At 46.6% G+C, this 27,966-nt stretch overlaps 1 protein-coding gene across 8 annotated transcripts in view; it reads left to right on the plus strand.

The window, feature by feature from the left end:
* SLC8A1 (solute carrier family 8 member A1) overlaps nucleotides 1-27,966 on the plus strand; it is a 342,186-nt gene that overhangs the window by 307,848 nt on the left and 6,372 nt on the right. For all 8 annotated transcript variants that reach the window (XM_090052634.1, XM_090052627.1, XM_090052643.1 and 5 more), the window contains one exon: nucleotides 18,659-18,934. In XM_090052634.1, the coding sequence (XP_089908760.1) occupies nucleotides 18,659-18,934 (276 nt within the window). The remainder of the gene's footprint in view (nucleotides 1-18,658; nucleotides 18,935-27,966) is intronic.

Below are 27,966 nucleotides of genomic sequence, written 5' to 3' on the forward strand. Positions count from 1 at the left end.
ACTTCATCTGGCTCCTTTTTGCAATAGTATCTGAGTGCCTAGCCATGCTTTTATCCCCTGTGTAAAGATGGGGTAATGAAGCACATAAGAGTTAAAGGATTTACCCAAGATTATTCAGAGGTCTGTGCCAGGGAAGGGAAGTGAACATAACTCTCCCACATCCCATGCCAGTGTTCTAACCATTGCTCCATCCTTCTTGCCCCAAGTAGACCTTTGGAGCTGCCAGGAATAGCAACTAGTTAGAATTTCACTCCGGGGCCCTGCAGTGGCAGGCTGAGAGCTGCCATGAATTTCCAAGTGAAGCACAGAAGCTGCTTGTTGACAGCTCTGTGGAAGGATCAAGGCCCTCACATTAGGAAATAGCAAGTCCTTTGAAGAAAACCTGGCTATGGGACTGGGCTAAGAGTTGAGCTCTGTGCATTTACAGCTCTGTTATAGAGTTCTCTGTTCAGTGGCTGGGAAGGACTGTGCAGGATTAGGATTGCAAATGACCTAGATAGATTGGAAAAGTGGTCTAGAATGAATAGGGTGAAATTCACTAAGAACAAGGGCAAAGAATAATACTCAGGGAGGACTATTTAAATGCAGTAGCAGGGATGACTGGATGGGCTATACTACTGCAGGAAAGAATCTACAGGTTATAGTAGATTATATAGCAAGCATGAGTAACAGGGCAGCATTGTTGCAAAAAGGCAACTAGCATTCTGTGTATTAGCAGGAATGTCTTAGGCACTGAGGCTTCACTAGGACTCTTGGGTCAAGTTTCAGGTATTGCAGCTTAAGAAAGATGCAGACAAATTGGACAGAGTCCAGAGGAGATCAACAAAAAGTATTAGGGTCTAGAAAACATGAGGAAAGGTTGGAAGATGCAGAATTATTTCTTCTGGAGAAGAGAAAGCAAAGAGGGTATTTGATAAGAGTCTTCAAATACAGAAATGGGATAGTGTTCAATTGCTCTTTGTTCCCCCAGGAAAAAGGATAAGGAAAAATAGTCTTAAATGGCAATAAGTGAGATTTAGGCTAGGAATTAGGAAGAACTTTCTAATTCTGAAGGTAGTTAAGCACTGGAATAGATTACTTAGAGAAGCTGCAAAGTCTGTCACTGGGGCTAGGGACAGACATTCAAAAAGGATGAGCCTGAATTGATTCAATCTTTGCAGGTTAGTTTAACCTGGATAGGCTGGACTGGTTTGTAACCGAACAGACATCGCCTCTGGACTGAAAAAAATGTAGGTACATGCATGCAGTGGCTCAGGCTAGAAGCCAGGGGGCACTAGAGCAGCCCTCGCTTCCCTCTGAAAGTGCTGAGCTGGCAGGGGGGAGGCATGGCCAGGCCCCAACAGGCGGGTCTGATTAGGGAGGGGTTCCCCCCACATAGCTGCTCCTGACCAGTGAGAGAGCCAGCAGGGAGTTACACAGCATTTACTTGTACAGCAGGGAGTTACACAGCATTTATCAGCACATCAGCAAAACAAAAGCCTCTTTCATTAGTTCAAGCTCTTCTTAAACAACTTTTTCCAAGGAAGGAATGAAGGGACATTACCAGTTACCTATTGATTAGCTTCAAAAAACCCTAAACCAACATTGCTCTGTCTTTGTTTTGTCTGCCTTACAAAGACACCTCTCAGCATTAGCTAGCATACCACATACTGGCTACAGTCTGTGCTGTGGGAGAGGGGAGGGAGGGAGGATCCCTGCTTGAGCAGCAAGTGGTGAGAAGCAGGGGATGGGGAAGGGGGAAGCCAGGCAGACCCTGCTGTGCCCGCAAGTCTCTGCGGGAGCTCCAGCCAGGAAGCAGAGGGGTCGGGCCACCCCTGCTGTGGAGCTTAGAGCCCAGCCCAGAGCTGCAAAGCATCTGGGATGCTGGGGGACTCTGGTTTAAGTTAAACCAGCAAGATGTCTGGGACAGACATTGCATAAAACAGTTTGAGCCAAATCAGTGAAGTCTGATGCTACATTCAACCTGATTTATCTCAAACCTGTTTCAGCCATTTTTAAACTAGTTTCTGTGCACTGAATGACTGTTATGTTACAAGTTTAAACCAGTGTCTGATCACTTAAACCAGTGTATGTGTAATATCTGTCCCTACCCTGGGAAACCTTTACTGCAGACTAGATAAACACAGGGCTAGAATGGTTTAGGCAGGGCAGGTCCTGCAGCAGAGGGTTAGACTACATCGGGGTGGCCAAACTACAGCACAGGCATTATAAATGGCACAGGCAACCTGTGTGTGGCATGCAACAGATTAGTGAAAGGACAGACTAGACAGCACAGTGGCATATGGTGCAGGGAGGAGAAAGCAGAGCAGCATTGGAGTGGCATTCAGGGAGGGTGCAGGGCGAATTTGTGATCAAAAAAGGTTGATCCCTGCTGGACTGCGGGTCCCCCAGAGGGCCTCCCAACTCAATAGGAATCTGTGGTGGCTGGAGCAGCAGGGTGGCTGCTAGGGAGAATGCTGCCATGGAGAGGCAATGACCAAGGCACTTGCTCTGTCAGTGTTGCTTCACTGCAAGGAGATCAACCATTGTGCAGAAATCTTAGTGCTTGTCTGGCGAGGGAAAGCCGAGTCTGCTGCAAGTCTCCATCTCTCAAGAGAGATGCCAATACAACTGTGCTCCTGGGAAGGGGTAGAGCCATGCTGAACAATCTCCTCGCTGTCAGGAGCTGCTAGGTATTGTAATGCTAACTAGATTCCAAGCAAAGTGAGAGCACCCATTGTTTGACTTCATGGCTACTTTTTGGACACCAGTGTTGCAGTCAAAAGAAAGCCCAGAGCCACAAAAGCAATGCAGAGGGGTCAGGCTGGCTGGTAGCTGGGCTCTGCAAAAAGCTATGTCCAAATGGAGAATGCATCTGTAACAACCCAACCAAGCTCACAGATAGGAAGGCAGGGCCTGGCAACATTGCTGGGATAAGGCAACCCCACAGAGATGAGTGCTGGTAAGGTGGCAGAGTGACTCCCACATCCAGGCCTTGAGCTGGGAGATGTGAGGTGAGTTCACTTCCTGTACTTCTACATGAACTGCTTTAATTGTTTTCTTTCCTGACCTTTGTCTCCATAGTTTCATCCCCAAAATGCCCCTTGCTTGGGGTGTGTACAAGACCTTAATCAGTAGGACCCAGCCAGGCTCAGGACATAACTTATGAGACTGATTAACAGTAATTCTAGACACTGAGTTCAGTGAGAAGGGAAGTGGTGGTAGCTAAGATATCAACAGCTGGAAGTGCCAGTCCTGGATCAGGATGTCAGAGTACTAAGCACTGTATGGTAGAGAGATCAGAGTGCATCCAACTAGCTGCCTTCTAAGCCATAATCAGTCCCTAAACCCTACCATCCCTGGGGTGCCCACCCCTAGGGAAATATTTTCCCTTACTTGGTTCTGTAACAGAAATAGACTGCTGCTTCTCTGCTGAAAAATGAATACATTAGTTGTTAATGATGAGGCAAAAAGTTGTAAGGGACTAAGTGTCAGTAGACATTTATCAGTCCCATGCATTTCCTCATCTCATGATCTGTTGACAGAGAGTCTCTTGTTCAGAACAGAACTGAAAAGGTTGGACAGTTATGAGAGTCACTATTTGGTCTCTACTACGTGTATCTAAGTTTCTGTAAATCTTGCCAGTTTCTCTGTGTGACTGAGTGGTGCAGCAAATAAAATAGTGGGTGCATCTACACATTCATTAATGTGCAATGGTTACCATGCATTAAATTTAGTTCTTGTATAATCAAGTACTAAATTAACACACAGTAACCAGCACTACTGCACACACACCTTTTTAGTGACACTACTGCCCAGTAACCTAATAGTACTGCACAGTAGGGTATTAGCACTGTTTCTGCTGTGATTTGCTGCTGTGCAATATTAAGGCTGCTGCACAGTTAGCATCTCATGTACACGTGCCCATTTTGTTTTGCAGGAAGTGGTGTAAGGATGATCTGTTAGTGTTATAGAAATGGATCTTTGGAATAAGCATAGGATTTTGGGATCCACAGATAATATTAATAGTTAGACCTTTAAAAAGTGATTCATGCCGGTGGCTTTGTTGGAGCTGTTAGGAAGCCCAGAGAAGATGCCATCCTTGTTCTGTCCTTCAGCTACCACTAACAATTACAAATTTGTCAACTGATATTTTCAGAACACAGATTAATTTGAAAATTAGTGGGTCTGCCCCAATCCCACCCATCAGGTTTCTAGTTCATAGTAATAAGCTCACCATGAGCAGTGATGCCCTTAGCTAGAATTTAATTTGCCCTTTATCTGAGCTTTCATGAAATATTACTGAAAGCTTGGTAAAGTCTCTCATTTTGTTTTATACATGGAAGAGAATTCAAACAGTTCTTACTTCTGAGTTCAAAATATACTGCATTGATTTGCATGTCACACACACCTTTTTCTTGACAATTAGCCTTCCAAAATTGGGGATTTCTGCATTGGAATGGAGGCATAGGGATGCTGGAATGGCTGCCAGGTGCTGTGCATTGAGCAGGAGCAGAATTCACTCATCATTGTCATTCCCCCTTCTAGCCAAAAGCAGCATTCACAGCCACTCCCAACTCAGCCAAAAAACTGCTTCCAATTCAGCAGTGGCTGTGAGAGGATTGTGCTGCTAGGTTTTGGCTAAGCAGAAAGGGGAAGGGAAGTGGTGCTGATGAGCAGACCTACCCCTGCTGCATGCAGCCAGTGTTCAGCCATAGTGAGACTATGCAGTGGTGGGTGAGACCCTGGAAAAATCTTTTCTTTCTTCTGCCTTGCCAAAATGAGGTGCATATCTTATTCAGGGACATGCAGTGTACGAATAAATACAGAGATGTCTGTGAGCTGTTGTAACAAGGTTATTTGCCTCTGTCCTAAGCAGAGCTATCTGGTTTGCATTTCATTATGAAGTTAACCACAAACAAGTCATGAGCACATTTTTTTCCATGCTTCAAGTAAGTGGGAACTTTAAAGATATTTATTAACAGTTCAGACTGCAACAACCATAATGGTCAAATTGTCTGCTAGGCTATGGCTCAGCTTCCTAGCAAGAAATGACAGGTATTATTTGACAGTCCCCCCTCCCCTCTCTGTGAATCTCCCTTTCTTTTAGAAATGGTCTGTTTTATTGGTACCATGATGGCAGGTGCACCTTTACCTGCAGATTAAACAGAGAACTTGATCACTCCATATACAAAATGTGCAAATTAACTTTCCTTTATAATGTAATCAAAATGAGAAGCTGTATTGTCTGTCATTTGCCTCTGAGGTTAGAATCTGCAAAATATGACTCTCTTTAAAGGATTCCTTCTCATCAAACTCCTTAGTTTTTATTATGTATAGTTGAGTAGCTCTTGGAAACTCCAGTTGAAATCAGGGCCGGTGCTGCTGTATGCAGCATAGAAATGGAAAGAACACAGTCCCTACCCCAGAGTTTACAGTCAGAATTATCCATGCCAGAAACAGTGGCTTCATCACATCCTGTGTCATAGCTAGGACAGCCACAAGTGTGCAGGCTTTATTACTGTGACAAACAAGGTATGGAATGTGAATGTACACCTGTAGATAGAGAACTAATCTGTATTAACTACTTGAATAAATGTTCATCATTTGCTCAAGGAAGGTGATTGATGGATGTTTAAAAAAAGATGATGGATGTTAATGATGGGGGTTATGACTTTGATATCCCAGGATGAGCTGCCTAGAGCTGAAATAGTTCTTGGTAGTTTCACATCATGGGAATTAAGATGCATCAGAGGCTGTTGTCAATAGTCATAGTTTCCCTTGCAGCTCACAGAAAGGCATTTGAAACGGGTAAGGTTTCTCCGCAGAGTGAACTATGTAGACTGAGAGAGCAAAGTCTAAATTGCCACTTCATAGTCAGTATACAAACCCCAGAAAGCAGCTAGTGCAAGCTAAATGAGTTATTGATTGATAGAAGTGTAACAGGCCAGCACTCAGCACCCAAGTCAGCCACAGATGCCTGGAGCTGCCATCATGCTATTGCAAGGGCACCATCAGCTGCCACTGTGGCAGCAGCTATTTTCTGTGCCCCTCTCACCCTTCCCAGAGGTGGCACCTGGGGCTGCTGCCCCAGTCACACCCCTTCAGTTACAGTACTGTTGATTGAACAGAGCACAGGCTCAATTTAAAAAAGAGCTATACAGGACTGGAGAGGAGGATCTGGCACCATTCTCGGGGCTTATCAGTTAAGGGGCCAAAGACAAGTCTCTTTCAACAAAAGGGAGGAATGCAAGAACCAGTCCCTCTGACAGCCCTCCTGCCACCTTTCTTGGTGCTAGTTCCATGCTTGTCTATATCCCAGCCTGGCCCCACACCAGCATCACTGTGGTTCCCTGGCCCCTATAGGTAGCATGTGATAGAAGCTGAGCTGCCTCCTTTTCCATCCCTGCTCTGCAGCCAGGGCATGTGGCTCTGCCCTTTCCCCATGATCCGTAAGAACTCCTTTTCACTGTTTCCCAAGGCTTCTCTGCAACAGTCTGGATCCTGCTGCTTTCCCCTCCTCTGTATACTTCCCAAGAGTTTGAAGAGAGGTGATCCTAGTGTAGCCTCACCTCCAGATGGGGCTCATTCCTGCTAGGAGCAGCTCGTCATCCACACAGATTTAGCGGAGTATCAGGACAGTTGTACTCACATTCACTTTCTAATCATCTCCCTAAAGATTTTGTGGTCCCAGCCAACCCCTGCCACACAGCTCTGTTGATTTTTAAAACAGAGATGTGTCAGCAGAGATGTGTCTAGTCACCCTGGTCTTTGTGGAGTAAGCTGAGAGCAGTTCAGGTCTCAGATTTAAATATATTCTCTGAGGAGTCTCCAACATATAAAAGGTTTCTGTTTTGATTTTTCTACCATTATCTACAATACCTGCCATATTAAATGTAGCACTATAAGATGCATGTTGAATGGAATATTGCTCCACACCTTATATATGTGGGTGCCACGTTCACCTAAGTGTAGTGTTGCCAGTGTATAACTTGCCCTCTTTACTATTCTGTTCACCACTAACGTTGCCAGGCAATGTCTGCCACAGCTTTGGTGCAAAATAGCAAAACCATAAAGGGTCAAATTTAAGGGAATTGCAAGACACGTTTGGACCCACAAAGTTTGGAGAAAGCTGGCTGGAAGTGAAACTAGCAAGGGAGGAATGTCTCTAGCCTGCTGGCTATTGCTGTATTTAGAGATTCTCAGGGAAGTAATATGGTTAAGGAGAGTAATCCATAAAAAAGAACTTGCAATACATGGCAGCTACCAGACAGGCTGAAAAAGAGAATGTGTATGACACTGGAGAGTACAGGGGTCTGTCTTGGAGTGCATTTGTCATTTATGGTGTAAGTTTTTTTCCTCCAAATGTTGTGAAAGACCTACTGCAATAGTCAAACAACCCTTCAGACCAGCACAAGCAAGCAGGGCAGGGAGGCTGCAGTCATAATGAATGGCAGCAGAGCAAGTAATCAGCCAGACGTGACTCCTCATTAGTCTTTTGTTATGTTGTACAACCATTGTTTGAATGCAGTGTAGGTTGGCACTTACATTGATACACAATGTACAGTGAGATTATTTTGTTCTCCCTGCTGGAGACTTTAAACATTTTTCTTTTCAATTAAACTAAAAAGTGTCATCACTGCATAAAGAGATGTGGAAAGGAAAAAGCTCATGCAGGCCAGCAGCAAAGCTTAAGAAAATTGCATGCAGTTAATATGGCGATTGTAACCTTCCCAACAACAAAAAGGCAATTATCCCAGCTCTCCAAATGAAAGAGCTTTTTGAAAACTAGGGGCTAGGGCAGATTATTCTTTTAAATTAGTTGTATGTGATCTGTTAGGACAAGAGCATCCATCCAGAGGAGGTAGCCGGAGGGTGGTCATTGGTTTAAAAGGCCACAAGACTAGGCAGAAGTCAGCTCTGCTTTCTAATGCCTTATAAAGACTTATTCCTAAGGCATCTGCTGCTCTGGCTGCATCCTCTGCTACAAAAGGCAGCACTCAGCCTTTCAAAATCTTCTTTCTACCCCAAGAGTGAAATGAGCTTCCTGCTCTCTTACACAGTCTGGAACTGTCCTTCTGGGGAGCCTGAAGGCATTGCTACCCCACCTCTGTGGTGCTCCATGTGGTGCACCTCTGTCTCCAGTATGTGTATCACCATTTTCTCCAAGAAGCTCTAAGGCAGGGGTGGCAAAAGCATCTGGGCCTGCTAACTAGAATAGTGGTGCAAGGCCTGTTGATGGGCTGAATGAATAGCACATAACTGACCATGTGGGCTGTTTCAGGCCCACAAGCATGTCCTGTGCTCCACGTGCCAGGATCTACCAAATGCAGCGCTTGCTCCGGGACCACCCCCACATGCAGTGCCCATGCAGAATTGGTTTGGTATGTGCCCCACATGCAGCTCCCACTCCACGCAGTCCACGACCCACACTGCATGCAGTGCCCGCCTTGGAGCCTCCAGGGAGGAGGAATATCACATGCAAAATGTGTTCTGGACTGGCCACAGTGTGTGTGCATATGTGCAGTGGGGGTTCCAGCCTGGCCAGAACAGGCACCAGGTACAGGTTAGGCACCCAAAACACAAGGGCCCACAAATCAGTAGTCACTCCTGGAAATCTAGGTTACTACCTCAGAGGAAGCTTTGACTTGTAAGCACAAATGTAGCACCTAGCATGCTAGGGGGAACAAGAGACCCCAAGCAAAGCCACAGCATCAGTGTGCTATGCTCTGTGTGTCTCCAGAGAATATGAAAAATTCTGCCCCAAAGACCTTGCAGTCTAGACATGGAAGACAAAGGAAACAATATTATCATCACTTTACAGCTAGGGAACAGAGTCATTAAGTGTCATGAGCAAGGTCATGCAGGAAATCTATAACAAGTTGGGGCTTAAATCCGGGTCTCCAGTATCTCAGACCAGTGCCATAACCACAAGATGGTCCTTCAGCATACAGTGCTTATGCAGTGACACCTTAGAAGAGCTAGCTCAGCTCCAATGCCTGCAAGTTTTTTTACTGCAGTGGAAATGCAGATTCGATATTGAGGAAAGTTTCTGGCTGTGGGGCAGACAAGACATCCTGTTGGAGCCACATTGAGTGAATCAGTATGTCAAAGCCTTCATCAAAGATGTCAGCACACTGTCAGGGAGTCCATGGAGACAGGATGTCAAGTGACTATTTTGAGTGACACACTTGAAGCTGAAGTCTCTAGCACTAGGATGTAGAGTGGGCCTGAATTTCAACGGGCCTGCCCAGCTTAATTTAGTGGTTTAAGTGTTGTCTCAGATTCCATTAAACTAGTGCTTTGGACAAATCAAAGGGAAATTAAGTGTGCAGTAGACTCTAGTTGCTGAGCAGGGGGAATGGGGAAGGATTATTTTTGCATTTTATCTGCATTCTGTCTCTTCGCATGTAGTCAGGAGGAAGGAGCATATGTACTACTGTTCTGCAAAACCCATCCCCCAAACTTGCTTTGTAAGCAGCAGCGGGTTGTCTCCACCATGAGGAGGTTCATCACCCTTACAAGTTCCTGCAAGGGAGGCAGGAGGCAAGTCATTCTGTTATCAGGAGAGGCACACCAACAAATCAGAATAATTGAAAAAACAGTACTGACACAATTGCTACACCTTTTCACCTCAGCAGTAGACACATGATAATTCAGTGGCAGCTAATTAAGAGGTTTCAAAGGGCACACCCCATAGAGGATAAGGGAGCTGACCAAAATTATATTACATTAGTCTTTGTATTACAATAGCATTTAGTGGTCCCCGCTGAGGCCAGAGTTAATTACACAAGATGTCATACACACATGCAAGCAAGAGGCAGGCCCCTCCAGGGGAGTCTACAATCAAAACAGGAGAAAAACAGGCATGGGACTAGAGGCTGGCAAAGAGGAAGTGATTTCCCAGCAGTCTCTGAGCAAGGCAGAGAGAGGTTAAGTTTGGTCATAGACCTGGCTTGGAGATAGATAGCAAAGATGAGGGTGGAACAGTCTCCTCTTGAAAAAAGCTTTACAGTAAAGGCCAGTATCTGTTGCACCCATTAGGTACATAAGTGGACTCAGGCACCTCAGTGCAATTTTAATCCACCCAACTCGAAGGCATGAAAAACTGTAAATGCAAAAGATGGGGAAGTGGTCCTCCTCTCTGCTTTTTTGTGATTCAGTCTTTAGGTTGGAGTGTTGTAGATGTGATGATGGTCCAGGAAATGTGCAAAAAGAAAGTACACAATCGGTCCAGTAAAAGATACCAGCAAAAAGCCCTTGTTTCTTGCATATTTCCTAAATCATTGTGGTTACAACAGCACTACAGTCCTACTATGGCATGATACTGAAAGTCATCATGTAACAGTGGAAATCCCACAACATAAAGAAAAAAGAATGCAGATTATACAGTGCTTTCCCAGGCCTGAGGAAGGGCACTTTCTACCTGAAAGCTTGTCTAATAACTTTCTCAGCCATACAGCTGGACCAGTAAACGATATCACCCGGCAAACCCTTGTTTCAGTTTTAAGCGTCCAGTGATCATGTTTTACATTAAATGCATTATGGGGTTGCAAGGACATGAACAGGATGGAAAAAAAATGGCCTTAGGTACCCAAGTACACCTAATAGGCAGAATAAGATGTGACCCAGGGTTTCTCCAGATTCCATATTAGAAATTAGAAATTGTTTAATATACAGTCCTTACCACAGCCCATGCAGGCACCTATTTCTATCATGTTAGCCATTTGCCACCCCATAGATTTCAGTGACAAAAGCATCTTTTATACTGGGGCTATCCAACTAGTGGCCCACAGGACACATATAGCCCACAAAGGGTCAAGCTGTAACCCTCAGTCTCCTGCCTGGCCACTGCTTGTCCTATCACTTCAGCTGCTCTTGGAGCCAGAATCTCCAGGTTTCCCCTTCGTCCTCTGGCTTTTGCTTCCTGCCCCCACCCCGTGGCATGGGACAGCGCAGCACAGTGTGGCCAGGGGAGCTGAGGGTGAGTCTGGGGCTGCACAGGTATGCAATGTAGTGGTGATAGAGGGGGAACATGGGGGGCTGCTGATGTGTGGTGCAGCAGGAGTGTGTGCATGCAGCACATGGCTAGTCCTAGTGTTGTCTGCAGTTGTGCAGCCCCTGCTGGTGCAACCCACAGGGCTCTTGGCCCCCAGCTGCTTGGAAGTCAGACAGCCCTATTTTATGGAAAACTGCAACACATGTGGTTATATCAGGTTCACTCCTCACTACAGAGTAATTACCTTACAGAGGCAGGGGTTGTACACTGGTAAACACCCCAGCAGATTCTATCAGCCATTTGCTTGCACCTCTTAGGGAACAATTTCAGTAGCTCTTTAAACAAGACTGCCAGAAAAAGGCAGTGCAAATGTTCATTGCTGGAAACAAGCAAGAGCAGTTACAAACAGCACTTGGAATGTTACAAGTTACATTTTATTCATCTGTTTAATTTTTTTATATATTAATGTATTACTTTGCTTAGTGGTGATTTGGGGCAAGCTGAATGTCCAGCTAATATTTGAAATGTACTACTCTCTGCCTCATGCAGCAGGCAAATAGACATAGACATAGGCATCAGGGCTGGAAGGGACCTCGGGAGATCATCAAGTCCAGCCCCCTGCCCAAAGGGCAGGAAGTCAGCTGAGGTCATAGGATCCCAGCAAGATAAGCATCCAATTTACGCTTGAAGGTGTTCAATGTAGGTGCTTGAACCACCTCCGCTGGCAGACTGTTCCAGACCTTGGGGGCTCAGACAGTAAAGAAATTCTTCCTTATGTCCAGCCTGAAACGGTCTTGCAGGAGTTTGTGACCGTTCGACCTCGTCATCCCTTGAGGCGCTCTGGTGAACAGATGTTCCCCCAGATCCTGGTGGTCACCCCTGATAAACTTATAGGTGGCCATCAGATCACCCCTGAGCCTACACTTTTCCAGGCTAAAGAGTCCCATGTCTCTCAGCCTATCGTCGTAAGATCTGTTTTCCTGACCTCTGATCATGCGCGTGGCTCTCCTCTGGACTCTCTCAAGCTTCTCCACATCCTTTTTGAATTGTGGAGTCCAAAACTGGACGCAGTACTCCAGCTGCGGCCTCAACAAGGCCGAGTACAAGGGGAGAATGACGTCCCGGGATTTGCTCGAGAAGCATCTATGGATGCAAGCCAGCATTTTGGTCGCTTTATTAGCCACAGCATAGCATTGCAGGCTCATGTTCATCTTGTGGTCAGTGATGATCCCCAAGTCTCTTTCTTCTGTAGTGCTATCCAACGTAGCACTGCCGAGCCTATAAGGATGCTGCAGGTTTTTCCTCCCAAGGTGGAGAACTTTGCATTTTTCGGTGTTAAACACCATGAGGTTCTCATCTGCCCATTTGCTGAGCTTGTCCAGGTCAGCCTGGATCGCCCGCCTATCTTCTGGCATGGATGCTTTGCCCCAAAGTTTGGTGTCATCAGCGAACTTGGCCAGTCCACTCCTGACTCCAGTGTCCACATCGTTAATGAAGATGTTGAACAGGATGGGTCCCAGGACAGAGCCTTGAGGGACCCCACTGGTCACAGGGCACCACGATGAGTGACTGCCATCAATCACAACCCTCTGGGTCCGACCACGAAGCCAATTTCCCAGCCAGCGGATCGTGGAGGAGCCAAGGCCACAACTGGGCAGTCTGGCCAAGAGGTGATCATGGGATACCAGATCAAAAGCTTTTTTGAAGTCAAGATATATGACATCAATCTCTTCTCCCTTGTCCAGGTGATAGGTCACCTGGTCATAGAAGGAAATGAGATTGGTCAAACAAGACCTACCCGCAACAAACCCGTGCTGGCTGTCCCTTAGGATGTTAGCCTGGGCCAGTCCCTCAAGGATGGCCTCCTTAATAAACTTTTCTAAGATCTTCCCCAGGATAGAAGTCAGGCTAATGGGCCTGTAGTTAGCCGGATCCACTCTCCTCCCTTTCTTGAAGATCGGCACCACATTGGCCTTCTTCCGGTCTTCGGGCACTACACCAGAGTGCCAGGAGTTTTCAAAGATCCGTGCCAGGGGCTGGGCTATGACACTCGCCAGCTCCTTGAGTACCCTGGGGTGCAGATTGTCAGGGCCAGCTGACTTGAAGGTATCCAGCTTCTCAAGGTGTTCCTTCACGAGGTCAGCATTTATGGAGGGTAGGGGATCCCCATCACCCGGATCTCCCTGTCCCGTAGCAGGCATGGGCGTCCCATGGGACTGATGAAAGACTGACGCAAAGTACCTATTTAATAGGTTGGCTTTTTCCTGGGCGTCAGTTGCCAGTTGACCCATCTGGTTTAGCAGGGGTCCAACGTTGCCCTTGCTTTTCCTCCGGCTCCCCACGTATCTGAAAAAGGACTTTTTGTTGTCCTTGATTCTGGAAGCTAGTTGGAGTTCAGTTGCAGCCTTGGGTTTCCTGGTTTGCTCCCTGCAGGACCGGACCAGTGCAGAATAATCCTCCTTGGAGGTGAATCCCATCCTCCATCCTTTGTAGGCTTTCCTTTTTAGCCGCAGGAGGTCTGCTAGGTCCCTGGAGAGCCAGGGGGGCTGCTTTGCCTTCTTGCTGCCTTTCCTCTGTGTTGGAATCTTGTGCATTGAGGATCACTTCCTTGAGAAGCAACCACTCTTCTTCAGCTCCCATCTCCCTGGGGTCATGGTCCCTGAGGGCCTGATGGACAAGCCTCTTGAGCTTGTCAAAGTCGGCTTTTCTGAAGTCAAGGACTTCTGTGTTGCTGACTGACTTGCCAGCTTTATGGCGGATGGTGAAGGTGACAGCTCATGGTTGCTGTCACCCAGCTTCCCATCGATCGCTAGGTCACCGATTAGGTTGTCCCCCGTAGCCAGTACCAGGTCGAGCAGCGCTTTGCCTCTCGTTGGCCCATAGACTTCTTGAGTCAGGTAGAGGTCATCCACGCACGAGAGAAAGCTTTGCAACCGCTCGGATTTTGCTGAGTGATCTTCCCACGAGATGTCTGGGTAATTGAAGTCACCCATGACAACCAAGGTCCTGGAGCAAGCGGCCTCAGTCAGTTCCTGGGCAAACTCCTGGTCAAGCTCAGGACTTTGAGTGGGAGGTCGGTAGTAGACTCCCACCATTGTGTCCCCTGTGCCATATGCCCCAAGAATTTTTACCCAGAGGGTCTCTAGCTGTCCATGCCGGTCGCCAACATCAGCTTGCAGGGACATGTAGCTTTCCTTCACATAGAGAGCTACAACCCCGCCCCTTTTGTCAACACGATCCCTCCTGTACAGGGTATAGCCCTCTATACCCGTGGTCCAGTCATGGGTGGAGTCCCACCAGGTCTCCGTTATCCCAATGACGTCATAATTCTTTGCACTGAGCAGGAGGATGAGCTCCTCCTGCTTGTTGCCCAGGCTCCTGGCATTAGTGTACAGGCAGGCAAGTGTCCCCTTGGGGGCTCTTGCCTTGCCCACAGATTGTGCCAGGGCTGGGGCAGGGGTCTAACCTGCCACTCTAAGCAGTGGTGAGTGTATTTACAAATGATTTTGAAAGGAGCAGGAGCAGTTAAGTAGCAACCTTTGCAGATGAGGTAGAGTTATCTAGGTTCACCAGGAGGCATGCACTGGGGATATGAGCTGTGCGATGGTGAAGGAAGTTTGGTATTGATGAATATATGCAGTGCACATTGGATGGGTAAAAACCGTCTCAGGGTTCTGAATTTACTGTATCAACCCAAGAGAGGGATCTGGAAGTCAGTGTATGCATGCAGCATGTGGGTCAACTCTAGATCCAGGGCAGATCTTTGACGCCCCTGCTTTATACAAATTAGGGATGATGTCTCATCTGGAAATGGTGTACAGGACTGGTTGCCCAAGCTCAAAACTAATACCACAGAACTAGAGAAGCTGCAGAGAGGAGAAATGAGAATAACATAAGGGAAGCTTATAACCTTCTAAGCTAGTGTTTCCTATCTTTTGATGCATGGGACACACTTTTTTCTGGATTTAAAATTGATGGCTCACTTCACTCTTAGACCCAAAAAGGTGTTTTGAGAACCTGTAACATATTCCGGTCACCTGCCCATGAAATCATACTAGTACTGATATGTACTGTTAAAGAAATTACACCAAATGCATCTTTCTTTAAGCAAAGGTTTAAGGAGGCAAGCAAACGAATGATGGAATCTACTGTGGTGTTTACCAGTGTACAATTCCTGCCTCTGTAAGGTAATTACTCTGTAGTGAGGAGTGACCCTGATATAACCACATGCTTTTCAGTTTTCCATAAAATTGGGCTGTCTGACTAGAACGGGCTTCCAAGGGAGGTGGTGTTCTTCCCTACCTTGGGGATCTTTTAAGAGAAGACTGGACAAGCACCTAGTCTGACTCTGCTGCCTTCTCTCTCTACTTCTCTTGTCTTTCTGCTGTTTTTCCCACTAACATTTGGCACGAGTGCAGTCCCAGTTCAACCAGTGCCCCAGGCTCTAAATTTGCTATATCTGTCCCAAGGGAAGCCCGTAACCCACACTACACCATTTCTACTCCAGCCTCATCTTATGCCAGTGTTCTGAGTGCTGCTTCTGCTGTTTCCATTACCTGCTTCTATAAAGAAGCTTAGGAGTTCCTTACAATTGTCTTATAGTTTCATAGTTGTTAGGGTCAGAAGGGATCTCAGTAGATCATTGAGTCCAACCCCTTTCTCTGGGCAGGAAAGAGCACTGGGGTCAGATGACCCCAGCTAGGTGCTTGTCCAGTCTCCTCTTAAAAGACCCCCCAAGGTAGGGGAGAGCACCACCTCCCTTGGAAGCCCATTCCAGATTCTGGTACCCTTACCGTGAAGACATTCTTCCTGATGTGTAACCTAAATCTGCTCTCTGTCAGTTTGTGGCCATTGTTTCTGGTTATTCCAAGGGGTGTCCTGGTAAACAACATCTCCTATTCCTTGCTGCCCCTCCCCCTCCCCCCCAATGAATTTGTAGGCAGTCACAAGATCACCTCTCAGTCTTCTCTTGCAGAGGCTGAAGAGGTCCTGGTCCTTTAGTGTGGCAGGGCACCTTAAGGGCAGAGTCAGGCAACTACCAGGTGCCTGATGGTGGCAGTCATTTTGGGGAACCAGGTATAAAGAGGCTGCAGTTTGCTGCTGCCAGTGCAGGCAGAAACATTTCCTCACTGAGCTGCAGTCTAGAAAGTAAGAGCAGGAGGCTCTTGGTCCTGGGCCATAACCTAAAACTGCGCCCTACTGAGGAAGGGTGTCCTGGTGGGGCTCCTGGTGATATGGGAGCCCCCAGGAAATGCCATGCCAGTTAGTTCCCCAGTGAAAGGCAAGAAGGGGCACCTTAACCCCAGCCTCCATCTTTGGGTGGGCTTTGGAGGCAGTAGTGGGGCCAGGCATGGTTGTGGCCACCTGAGCCTGTGAGGGGGTGCAAGACCCTAGGGAGTGAATGTGGTGGGCCAGGCATGGCAAGTGGAGAGCCACCTGAGCCTACGCGGGGTGGTTGACCCCAATGCCCTGAGACAAGGCAGTGTAGTGAGGCCCTAGGGAAGAGACCCGTTGTGAACACCCTGAGAGGGCAGGGATGGAGGGGACCCCACACAGAGTAAGGTTGAAGGGGAGTAGGCCTGAAGGGCTGTGCATGATGGGGGCTGAGTAGGGCTGAACAGGGACTAGGCCTAAAAGGTAGTCCCAGGGGTGTGTTGAGTAGGACCAAATTGGGAGTAAGCCTGAAGGACAGTGCCAGGGCCAGCTCTGTGAGTAGCTGATTGTGAAGATGCTGAGAAGATCTCAGGGTGGGGCATGGTATAGAGGCTGCAGAGTGAGCATAGTAGGAACCCCAGGAGTGGGGAATAGGCCAACGCATGTTCATGGATGCCTGAGGCTGTAGTTGGGCCAGAGGACAAGTGCAGGGCCTCAGTCAGAGAGTTAGGGGTGAGTCCTGACCCCAGTAAGTCCTCCATCACAAGGCGGCTGAGTGAGTCAAAAGAAAGACCCAGAGGTTAAGCACAATGACCTGCTGCTCCAGGGAGGGAGGGAGAGTCCCTGTGAGACCCTGGAGCACCAGTCATGGGGTAGGTTATGATTATATCATGTGGATGCCATCTGCAAGGCATGGGCTGTGGTGTAGGGGAGGTTTTCAGAGCCACAGATAGTGCCCTCTGTCATCGGGGCAGGGAATGGGCAGCCTCCAACCTAATTAAGACACCAATTATTAAGCACTGCAGCATTTCATGGGCACTCAGATACTTGCAGTTATATATTCTGAGCTAGTGAAAGGCTAGATGTACCATATTTACTCAATTAGAAGATGAAGTTTACTACCTATTTAATCTGGGGGAAAAAGCCTCTTGCCTTACAATTGAGCACAAGGCATCAAGGAGTAGGGGTTAAAGCTGGAGCCAGAACCACAGCTGCTACCTACCCCACACTGCCTTTGCACTCCCAGCCACTTCTCCCCTGTAGTCTCCAGTCCTCCCCTTTGGCACTTCTCCCCCCTCTCTCCTCCTCTCCCATATTCCTCCTTACCTTTGCTCCACTCCAGCAGACTCTGTCCTCGCTGAAACCTGGAGCACGGAGCAAATGCTCCTGCCAAGCCCTGTAATTGCAGTGCCAGCTCTGTGCCACTGCTGTGGGGCTGGGCTGGAGCCATGCTCTGTGTCCCAGGCTACAGCAGGGACAGCCTGCTGGCATGGAGCAAAGGTAAGTGGGGTGGGGATGGAGGGACAGGCAGGGGGGAGAGACTCTGGAGCGGGGGGAAGGCAGGCGGAAGGGCGGGATGGGGACCTGAGCCTGCAGGGGGCAGAAGCAGTATGAAGGGGGAAAGGGGAAGGGGGGCACAGGGGAAGGAGAATTGGGGCAGCCTGAGGCTTCAGGAGAGGACCCTACCAACTACCTTACCACTTGCCCCCCTACTGCCTGTTCCCTACCACCCCCACTGCCTGCCCCATTACTGCCCCCCCAACATCTGCCCTACCATGTACCCCTTACTGATTTTCCCAGTGTCTCTCTACTTGCCATCTCCTGTCTCATTACTGCCCCCCATTACCTCTCCCCTCACCCCCTGCCTGCAAATTTAAGATGATCCTCCAATGATTAGATCTCATACATGGAAAGTTGTAAGAAATTTATAAATTTTCCATGTACAGAACCTAATTATTGGGAGGTTGTCTTAAATTCAGGGTAATTTTATATTTGGGTAAACATGGTAGTAAATCAGTGCCCCTGGCAGCCTCTTCACTCCCTGAATCCAATGACCAGCCCTGAATTCAGTCAAAGACTAGTAAATAATAATCCTGATCTATGAAAAGCATTTGGTCGTGTTTATCTTTATGAGAGACATATCTGTTTATTGGGTTCGCCCAATCGTGATTGACACAAAGCAGAGTCTCATTTGGCACCTGCTGATACAGTGAATTTGTGAACTACAGAGAAAATGTGGCGATAGTACAACAGCAATACCTGCATGCCTCAGGTCCCAACAGATGCCTGGTGTCCTACTACCACCTTTCTCTCACAGGGCTATATCAGTTCAAACCAGAAAGCTTTTCCCCTGGCAGCAGTGGATGTCAAGTACTTAATCAGTACTTAGTCCAAGAAACAATATTAACTGTTATATTTTATTAAGGTGTGGTGGTCCTAGCCATCCTCATGTTAGCAGTGGGAAAGAAGCATGATCATATTGTTAAAGTACTGGACTTGATTGGACTATGGTGTTTGTTTTTCCAGGAGAAGATGACGATGATGATGAATGTGGGGAAGAGAAGCTGCCCTCCTGTTTCGATTATGTGATGCACTTTTTGACCGTCTTCTGGAAGGTCCTTTTTGCCTTTGTGCCCCCCACAGACTACTGGAATGGTTGGGCCTGCTTTGTCGTCTCCATCTTGATGATTGGCCTCCTGACGGCTTTCATTGGGGACCTGGCATCCCATTTTGGCTGCACCATCGGCCTGAAGGATTCTGTGACTGCAGTTGTGTTTGTTGCACTTGGAACTTCAGTACCAGGTAAAAAAAAAAATAATTAATTCCCTGCCAGGACCTTTCCTGTCCTTCCCCTGTGCTGCGTCTTGGGAGGGGGGTGCAGCACTAGCAGGGGATGGGTAACTGCCCTGGTCTCCATGAAGAGCAACTGAGCTTGTAACATGACCACCATATGGGAAATCATAGCAGTGTGCTTCTGTCCTTTACAGTGTTTATTGACAGTGGGTTACCTAAAATATAGCTTCACCTTGGGATTCCCCGGCCTTCCATGCTTGGCATATTTTGAAAACAGTATTTTCCTAAAGGCTTTTTTACCATGAGTAACTGATAGTAGCAGTGGAAACAGCAGCCAATCCACATTTTCTTCCTGAGAGAGGAAAGTTCATGTGCTGCATATAGTGCTGAAGGAGGATGGATCGCTGCTTTTCCTTTCTCCTCTGTCTATATATACCAGTATATATTTTCCACACCTGAAAGAGGTATGAAATTAACTGCACTTAGAGTGTCTTGGGAGGGTTTTTTTAAGTCCCCTTAAAACGGAGAATGTCCTTAATTCATTCCGGGTGTAGTCCCTTTGCTTGGCAAGACTTTCACATTTTTATCCCATTTTTCCTTTTCCCAGAGGATTCTCTTTGTCCAGTTAATACTGGTATATGAATAAATAGAAAATCAGTGGAATTGGAAGAAGGGACTTTTGGGTCTTGTTGTTCTTAGTATCATTTTCACTCCTTGCTGCTACTGATGATAGATCCAAGCCATGTTCTCCACTCTCCTACTATACATTAAGAATGGATAGATCTGGATTTGCATTGGACAGCAATTCCTATTCTTCTGCCACATTCCTGCTACTTAGCTGGCAGCCAGATGTCCATCAAAAAAATGCAGGGTGTCACCAGATACTTCACCCCCGTCTCTTCTACAGCAGCTAGAATCCAGGGATAGAAAGCTTGCAGTATCAGGTTCCTTTTGCGGGTCCTTTTTCATGGTCTGTAGCCATCGCTAAACATCTGTTGCAGTTAAAAAAAAGAAAGCTGAAAGTTATAAAGGATGGGCTAGAAAGTAAAACCCAACGTCCGTGTCACACTATTGTGCAAATCAGCAGTGTGCCTTCATCTGTCTTGCTGCTCATCTTCCCACTGAGCAGGGTAGAAGGGGCTTGGAGACAAGACAGATGAGGGGGGTACCGGACAGAGGGAAGCAGAACCATTAATACTGCAGAAAAAGGATAGCAGGAGCCCCTGCGCTCTCAGCTTCTCCAGACCAGGCATGTCTCTTTGTCGCAACTGTCTTGGACTCCCTGCCCTGCTGCTCCCATTCTCAGGTTGTATCCTGAAGGAGAGTGGCTGCTGTTGGTTTGCTGAGGAGAAGAGTTGAGACGCCTCCCACTCCAGCTATGGGTCACCTGCTGCCTTGTCATCTTGATATGTCCTCCAGGGAGCAGAGAGAAGGAGGGGAGTGCCTGGTACCAGCTGTTGTTTAAGATTTGGGGGAAGGCAGTTCCATTGTCACAGTAGGTTATCAGGGAAAAGCCATCCCTGAGCTCATGGGTTCCCCTCAAAACTCCAGGTCACACTCAGTGAAGTAAAGAGGTGTGCAGGCTTACTGCAGATCAGATCATGGTATCACCCAGTCCCAGGGCTCAGTGAGCCATCAGTCTCCTCAAGGAACACCTCCTACTCCCAATCCTAGGATGTCTGAGAATCATACACCATGTTCCCTGCCTCCCGATGGCCGAAAATGGGCAGTGCTGGCATTCTTTGTCAAAGGGAGTAAATGGCAGGCAGAGGCAGGTCTGAGTTTCTGCAAATTATGCTTTGTGCTAATTAAAAATGGACCAAGGACCCTGTGTTTTTTGCCAAACCTCCCTGTTCAGATTTTGTGTTTCCTATACTGCAAGCAGGCCTGGATCAGACCTGAAGTATGTATTTTTCAAAATCCTCAAGTGGAGGAACATGCGGGTTGGATAAAGTTTTTCTTTCAGCATCAAAAAGCGTTGGTCCTCAAGTGGAGGAACATGCAGGTTGGATAAAGTTTTTCTTTCAGCATCAAAAAGAGTTTGGGGTAAGGGATGGTTTTGCAAAAACATAGCTGGGTTTAAATTTTTCTAAACCAAGAGTATCGAGAGTCTCATCTCTAAGGTTGAGGTCAGGCCCTGTCTCTGGTAAAATGCTGCATATAGGATTTTAGTTTTGCTATATAGCAATCAGGACATGATGGGCGCTTGTACACATGACAGGGGTTTAGTCCCCTAAATTGAAATGGTAGGTTTTTAATTGTGATGATTAAAAGCCTACCATTTCAATTTAGGGGCTTCCATCGCTGTTACAGCGAAGGGCCTGATCCTTTTTTCACAAAGACTGCTGGCAGCTGGGGGCCAAGATGCCAGTGGGTCAGCCCCATCCAAATGCTCCCTGAGCAGGGGCAGCCCCCAGCCTGCTAGCAGCTTGCACAGATGGCCCCAGGGGGTGCCACCACTGTGGAGGGAAGGACTAGGGCCCCTGGCAGCTCACCTCATGGCCACAAGCAGGCTCCAGAGGGGGCGGAATCAGGCTTCTCGATACTTTTTTTTTTCCCCAATGGAGCCTATCCCTAAGGCAGCGCGGGAAAGCAACAGGAGGGTGGCTGAGTGTGCTGGTGGCCAGAGAAGGCGGTGGGGACGATGCACAGCGCGCTGAATGCCGACCAAGCCCAAACCTCCCTGAGCCCACTGGGGCTTTCAGCACCTGTGCATCATCCTTACCACCTTCTTCAGCCACCATCACACCCAGCCACCCTCCTGCCACTTCCTCCTGCTGCCCCAGGGGCAAGTCAGCCCATTCCCAGGTGGTCCCAGGCAGTGGGAAGGCAGTGAGGACAGTACACAGTGCTCTGGAAGCCCTGGCAGGCTCAAGGAACAGTTGGATCTGGTGGGTGCTGCCTCCAAGCTGGGGCAGCATCTGGCCTGCTAGCAGCCCACCCAGGCAGCCCCAGGGGGGTGCCACCACCACAGAGGGAAGAACCGGGGCCCCCTGCAGCTCAGGGACCATTCAGCCCACTGGCAGCTTGCCCCCCAGCTGCAGGAGAGGTGGGCAGGCTTTGTGCGGGGGGGTGGGGAATAAAAAAGGATCAGGCCCCTTGCCACTTCTCCCTTCAGCCTGGCTGTCTGGTAGCCAGGAGGTGACCTGTCAGATTAAAGGCTGCAACATAACAAGTAGCTACATTGCAAACTAAACTACATGGGGATGTGGTTTAGTTTGCAATGTAACAAACCCATTTAATTTGCAAAAAAAAACTCATATGTGTAAAGTGTGAAGCAATTAAAATACAAAAATGGGCAATTTTTGTCATGTGTACTAGTGTCCAATAACAATCCATATGCCTGCTCTGGCCCAGGGTAAGTGAATGCTGAATGAACTAAGGAAATTACCCCCTCAGCAAAATATGGCTAAGCCACCAGGGGGTAAAAGTAGGCACAGTTTTAATTTGCTACAACTTGTTTATTTGTCCATTCCCCAAGGTGATCTGAACTGGGCCTGTGACAACTAGGCCTAGAAAGTAACAGCCAGATACTTCACCAGTTTGATAGCCAACATGTAAATAAAAATTGGGAAAGAAAAGGAGAGAGTTAAAATCCAGCAGCCTCTTGCAATCAGATAGCAAAGAATTATCTTCCACATCCTCATGGGGGAGAATTTCCATTTCAGTCAGTGTCTTCTTGACTTAATTGTGTTGGTTAAAAAAAATTGCATCTTACTCATTTTATTTAAAAAAAAAAATCTTTTAAGAATCTTGAGGAAACTTGAATTTTGCTGGAAACCATAAGAAAAACATGGAACTCTAGAGACAAAAGGTTCTTTCACACTGTGCTTCTTCTGGCACTGGGAAAAAACTAATATTATTTTATCTATAAGTAGTACATTTTCCCCCCCTCCATGCTGGAGTCAGAATACACATATCAGCCACATGGCAGTGCTAGAGCCAATGCAGCCAACATTGTTGGCAGATAAAGCAGACATCGATTAAACAAAAGTAGGTTTAAAAGACGTACAAAATATTTAAAAAATATCTAAGGTGTGGATAATTGGAATTTGGTACCTAAAAATGATTTCAGGTACCCTTTCTCTCTCCCAAAAGTTTCAGAATACTTAATATTGCTGTAGATTTTGGAGTTTTTCCATGTAATAATAAAATCACTGCCTGGCTTGAAGCCCTTGTTTTCTTTCTGAACTTCTGCTTCTTTAATCTTATCTCTTAGATCTCTTACACATTTTTGTACACTTATGGTTCTCTTGTTCCACCCCTTTGATGAGACTGGCTTTGACTTTGATCCATACATGTCAAAATGAGTTTGCAGACTTTGAGTAGCTGCTGGAATTGCTTCCAGTGGGACAGCTAAAATGTTTTCTGATACCAGTTGTTTGGAGACATGTCCCTGGCTGAATTACTAGATAGCCTCAAAAGCTGTGTTGATTAGTGGAGACTGAAAAGGAGGTTGAGGGGAGGCACAAAAGGAGCCTGTGCTTTCTATTGCTAATCCCTTGTTTTGCAGTAAGTTCAAGGGGTGACACAAATACCCCTGCTCTTCCATACTTCAAAGCTTTTCACTGTCCTTCACAGGATGGGATATAGTAGAGTGCTTGTGCACGAAGCATAGTAATGTCCCAGAAGAACGTGATCAGAGGCAGCCCAACCAAGCTTCACGTGGATTGTGTACAATAGTGCCAACTCTGAGCAGTGACATATCAAGCATCAGGCCCCAAAAAGTCTTGTGGTTGCCTTAAATCTCATGAAACTAAACAAAATATTAAATCAGGGCATTTTCTGTAGGTGCCTCCTGGTTTTAGAAGCTTTAGGTGTTAAATGTTTTGATTTTTCTTTAATGGCATACCTCCTGTCTATTTTAAATAAAAATAGTCCACAATCACCTGACTCCAGGAGATGGCCCTTCAAGAAAAACAGTTTTTTTCAGTAAGATGACCAGAGATATGGGAAGAACAATTCTGAGAGAAAACCAATGTGGATTCCAGAAGATTAGGTTGATAACAGACCATATCTTTTCAGTAAGACAAATAGTTGAGGAAAAAATGGAAATATAATCAAAGTGTACATGTTCTATTCACAGACTTCCAGAAAGCCTCTGATAGCATACACAGACAAAGCCTTTGGGCCATATTAGCTGAATTAGGAATTCTCAACAAACTAACTGAACTCATTAAAGTTTTCATGCATGAATCAAAAAACAGAATTTGTACTTATGGAAGAAAATCAGACCCCCTTCCCAGTTAGAATCAGATTTATACAGTGAGATTGCCTGTCTCTGATCCTATTCAACTTGGCACTGGAAAAAGTAATCCGGCGCATAAATTACACGAGGGGAGGAGTTCAGCTGAAGAGTTCTGTCTGATTCAGAGCCCGTACAATGAAAACTTAAGCCTTTTTTTTTTAACCATCTTCCCTTACCAAGAGGCAAAAACTGAAGTATATAATATCTGGGCTAATTATGTTCCATCTATTAAAAACAACAATGGAATATCTACAAGAATGCACAATTATGTTAATTCCTAATTGCAAGCATATGGCCGCCTTTGAGAATGGTGTTGGCCAAAGGTGCTAAATCCAGTTCCGTGATCTCATTCTATTGGGCCCCCAGTCACTTGTTAATTCCCAGCTAAACATGCAGAAGGAGTAACTAAAAAAGATAGTGCTTGTCCCTTGTCATGCCATTTCAAATTAGGCATTTTGGAGATGGTCACTTCCCTCCATACTTGAAAGGATCACCTGATGTAACACAGATTACCCATCACTTTGAAACCGCACATAGAGAGACCAAGCTATTGCAAGACTCCGGTGTCTTCTAGTTTAGGTACTTTGGAAGGGGGAAGAGAACACAGGACTCTTGGTAGCTGCAGCCTGCTTCACAACAGCATCGTGTGAACTCTAAACATTTTCTACTGTGAAGAGATGGCACACATCTGTGTATGGCAGGGATGTCAAACTCATCCACCCTGCAGATTGGACCCCTGGACCAACCCTATATCTTGGATCCAACATGTGTCTTGGAGTAGGTGCCACAAGCAGTTCAGTTCTGCTTTGATCACTCCAAGGCTGTGCTGCACATGGCGGCTGCTCCATCGCTCTGGGACACAAACTGGACCAGGCACTGTGACGGTGCATGTGGCCCTGTGGCATGCCTGGTATGCTGCTTGTGGGGCAACTCCAAGACCCAGAGGCTAAGCGATATGGTTCTGCAGGCTATATCTTTGACACTTACAGTGTATGGCATTCTCCCATGCCCATCTTTTTTGGGGAGGAACTGACAAGGATGAGGGGATGCTCCCCTGCAACATCCTGGGAAAACAAGGTAATGCTAAACCTGTAGGCTCAGATCCAGCCAGGGCTTTTCACCTCCTTCCTGGAATTTAATAATGAGTAAATTATTCATGTTCTGAAAGGTAAGCAGGGGTTTGCCTGCACCATTGGATTGGATACTTACTCACTGCCTGCTCCTTTGCTGGGGAGTCACCCAGAATAGCACTCCCAAGCAGTGCAGCTGGCTGAGGACTTCTGCATCAACATGCCTCCCCTGTAAGGACAGCTTGATCGGGAGCTACTGGTATCATGTACCAAACAACTTCAAGGGAGAGGGGAGAATAAGCCTCAGCACTGCCACACTGACCGTCTAACCAGAAGCCAAAAACATGGTTATGTAAGCCAAAACCATGGTTCTGCAACCAAGATGTGACATAGCATTTCCTACCCAAAATTTAATTCCTAAATTTTAGGAGGAAAACAGAGGTAATGAAGAGGAAGCCTGGTCCTGGGATTATGGCTTTGGGCTGTGGAGAGAGAGGTAGTTAGCTGTGTTAGTCTAAGGTTAGCCAGAAGGCAGAATAGATTTGCACCTTTCTAGGCTGTCTAAATCAGAGATGCATTGCATAAACTTTCATAAGCAGTAGGCTTCAGGTGGGTTGGGCTGGGGCCAAGGAGACCTACTTAGGTTGAAATCTTGGCTCAGATACAGACAGCCTGAAAGTCCTGAATAGATTTTGGAAGGTACTTGGATACCTAAGGATGTAGACCGACACATAGAGAGTACATAGAGAGTGTGAAAGTACATGATAACCTGATGCCCACTGATTTCAGTATAGCGTTGTTACAAAGTGCAGACCCCACTACTTCACAACCTGAGGGATTCCTTGGTCTGTGCTGCAATAATGCAATGTACACACCAGATTCTAAGGACAAAGGAAAACAGCTATCCTCTGAAGGTTTGAGCCATCTCCTTTTCCTCATACTTCTAATCAATCAGGCAGCCTGAGCATGTTTTATACCATTCCCCCTTCATGCAGAATGATTGTAATGGAGCATCAAACAGGCACTCATGTGACTGCAGCACAGCTAGGCATGGAGAAGCTTAGAATAATTTTTACATCACTTATAAACTATAATTATTAATTTGAGACGCTCCAATGATAATGCAGGAATATTGCTGGGGGGGTGGGGAAAGAGCAGAAATTATATAAATTTCCACCTTGGTGCTTTGAGGAGTAAAGTAATCTTTTGATTTTTACTGTAAATTAAACTTTGTATTATATTTATTGGAACTTGGGTTTCCATTTACATGGAAAGCGATGCTTCCTGCCAGATGTAACTTCATAATTCCAACTTCAAACCCCATGGAGAGAGCATGCTCAGGAGAAACTCTCAGCGAGTAAAAATAAAAAATGAAATTATAAATAATCACTTTTTCCAAGCTGTCCTGCACCTTATTTTACACAAGGTGACCTGAGAGCAAAGAAATGCATTAAGTAGTCATATTCCTGAACAGTTCCTGGCATTGTCTTTCATTGGTGGTGTTCACATGAAATAAAAAGTCCCTAATTTGCCTATAAGCTTTAATACACAATAGATCCAATTATATATTGGGGACAGTCTTTCACTGAAACTATTTTCACCATAATAGGTATGAAATATGAGTGTTTGTTTATTACTGAAGCTTCCCAGCCTGAACAAAACATATGAATAATTAATGAGGCAAATTAATTGAAAATATAATTAAAGCTGTAAGTATGAAAAGCTGAAAGAAACATGACATGACAGGCGCAATCTACCATGGCTTTTATAAAGCCTCTCCTACCCATTAGACTTTTTTGAGGAAGTCAGCAAAAGTGTCAAAAGGGTAAAATGGACATAATATCATTAATTTGGATTTTCAGACCAGCATCTCATAAATCCCCTCCCTCAAGCCTAATAGGCAAGCTAAGTAGAGGCATAGAACTTGAGGAGAAAAGGGACTGTTAGATCATATGGGCTGACCCCCTGAATGTGACAGGTATTTTAGTTTTCTCCAGCTTTTCCTGTCTTGCATTGGCCTTCAGTGAAAATTCTGTTTGAAAAAAGCTCATCTTCCTATGAGGTGTCCATACTTGAGCTGAAAGTGCCAAAACTGGTAGAATCCGTCACTTCTTCTGGCATTTTTTCCCCCAAAGTTACATACCCCTCATTGTTAAAATGCTCTACCTGATTTCTAATTTGAACTTGTCTGGCTTCAGCTTTCAGCCACTGGGTATCGCCATTTATTTCAGGTGTTTCCCAATTCATTTAAAGAGCCTGTAATTATCCAAACTTCTGTCCTCCTGAAGGTACTTACCCTCTGTAGTAAACTCCATTCTTCATCTTTTTGATATGTTAAAGCAGGGGTGGGCAAAATATGGCCCACAGGCCAGATCTGGCCCACAGAGGGGCTTTGTTTAACCTACAGTGGGCCCCTTGGTCCTGCCTAGTCCAGGCACCATCAGCCATGGCGCGTCCTGCCGCCCCCCTGGGCAGGCAGTAGGGCTGAGGCAACTCTGCAGCTGGACTGCCTTTCTAGGCAGCCTAGGCAGTGGCAGCTGCATCCGGCTACCACTGCCCTGGCCCCAGCCCCACAATAATGGCAGGGACCCATGTGCAGCCCTGACCAACCCTGTGTCTGCTGTGCACTCACCAGCTCATGCTGAACAGCTGCAGCAACAGCAGTGCCAGCAGGGCAGAAGTGTGCTCAGCGCAGGGGAAAAGCATCCCCTCCCCCTCACTGC

The sequence above is a fragment of the Crocodylus siamensis genome, chromosome 1 (assembly GCF_052110815.1).
Source record: "Crocodylus siamensis isolate JL-2025a chromosome 1, ASM5211081v1, whole genome shotgun sequence".
Taxonomy (NCBI): Eukaryota; Metazoa; Chordata; order Crocodylia; family Crocodylidae; genus Crocodylus; species Crocodylus siamensis.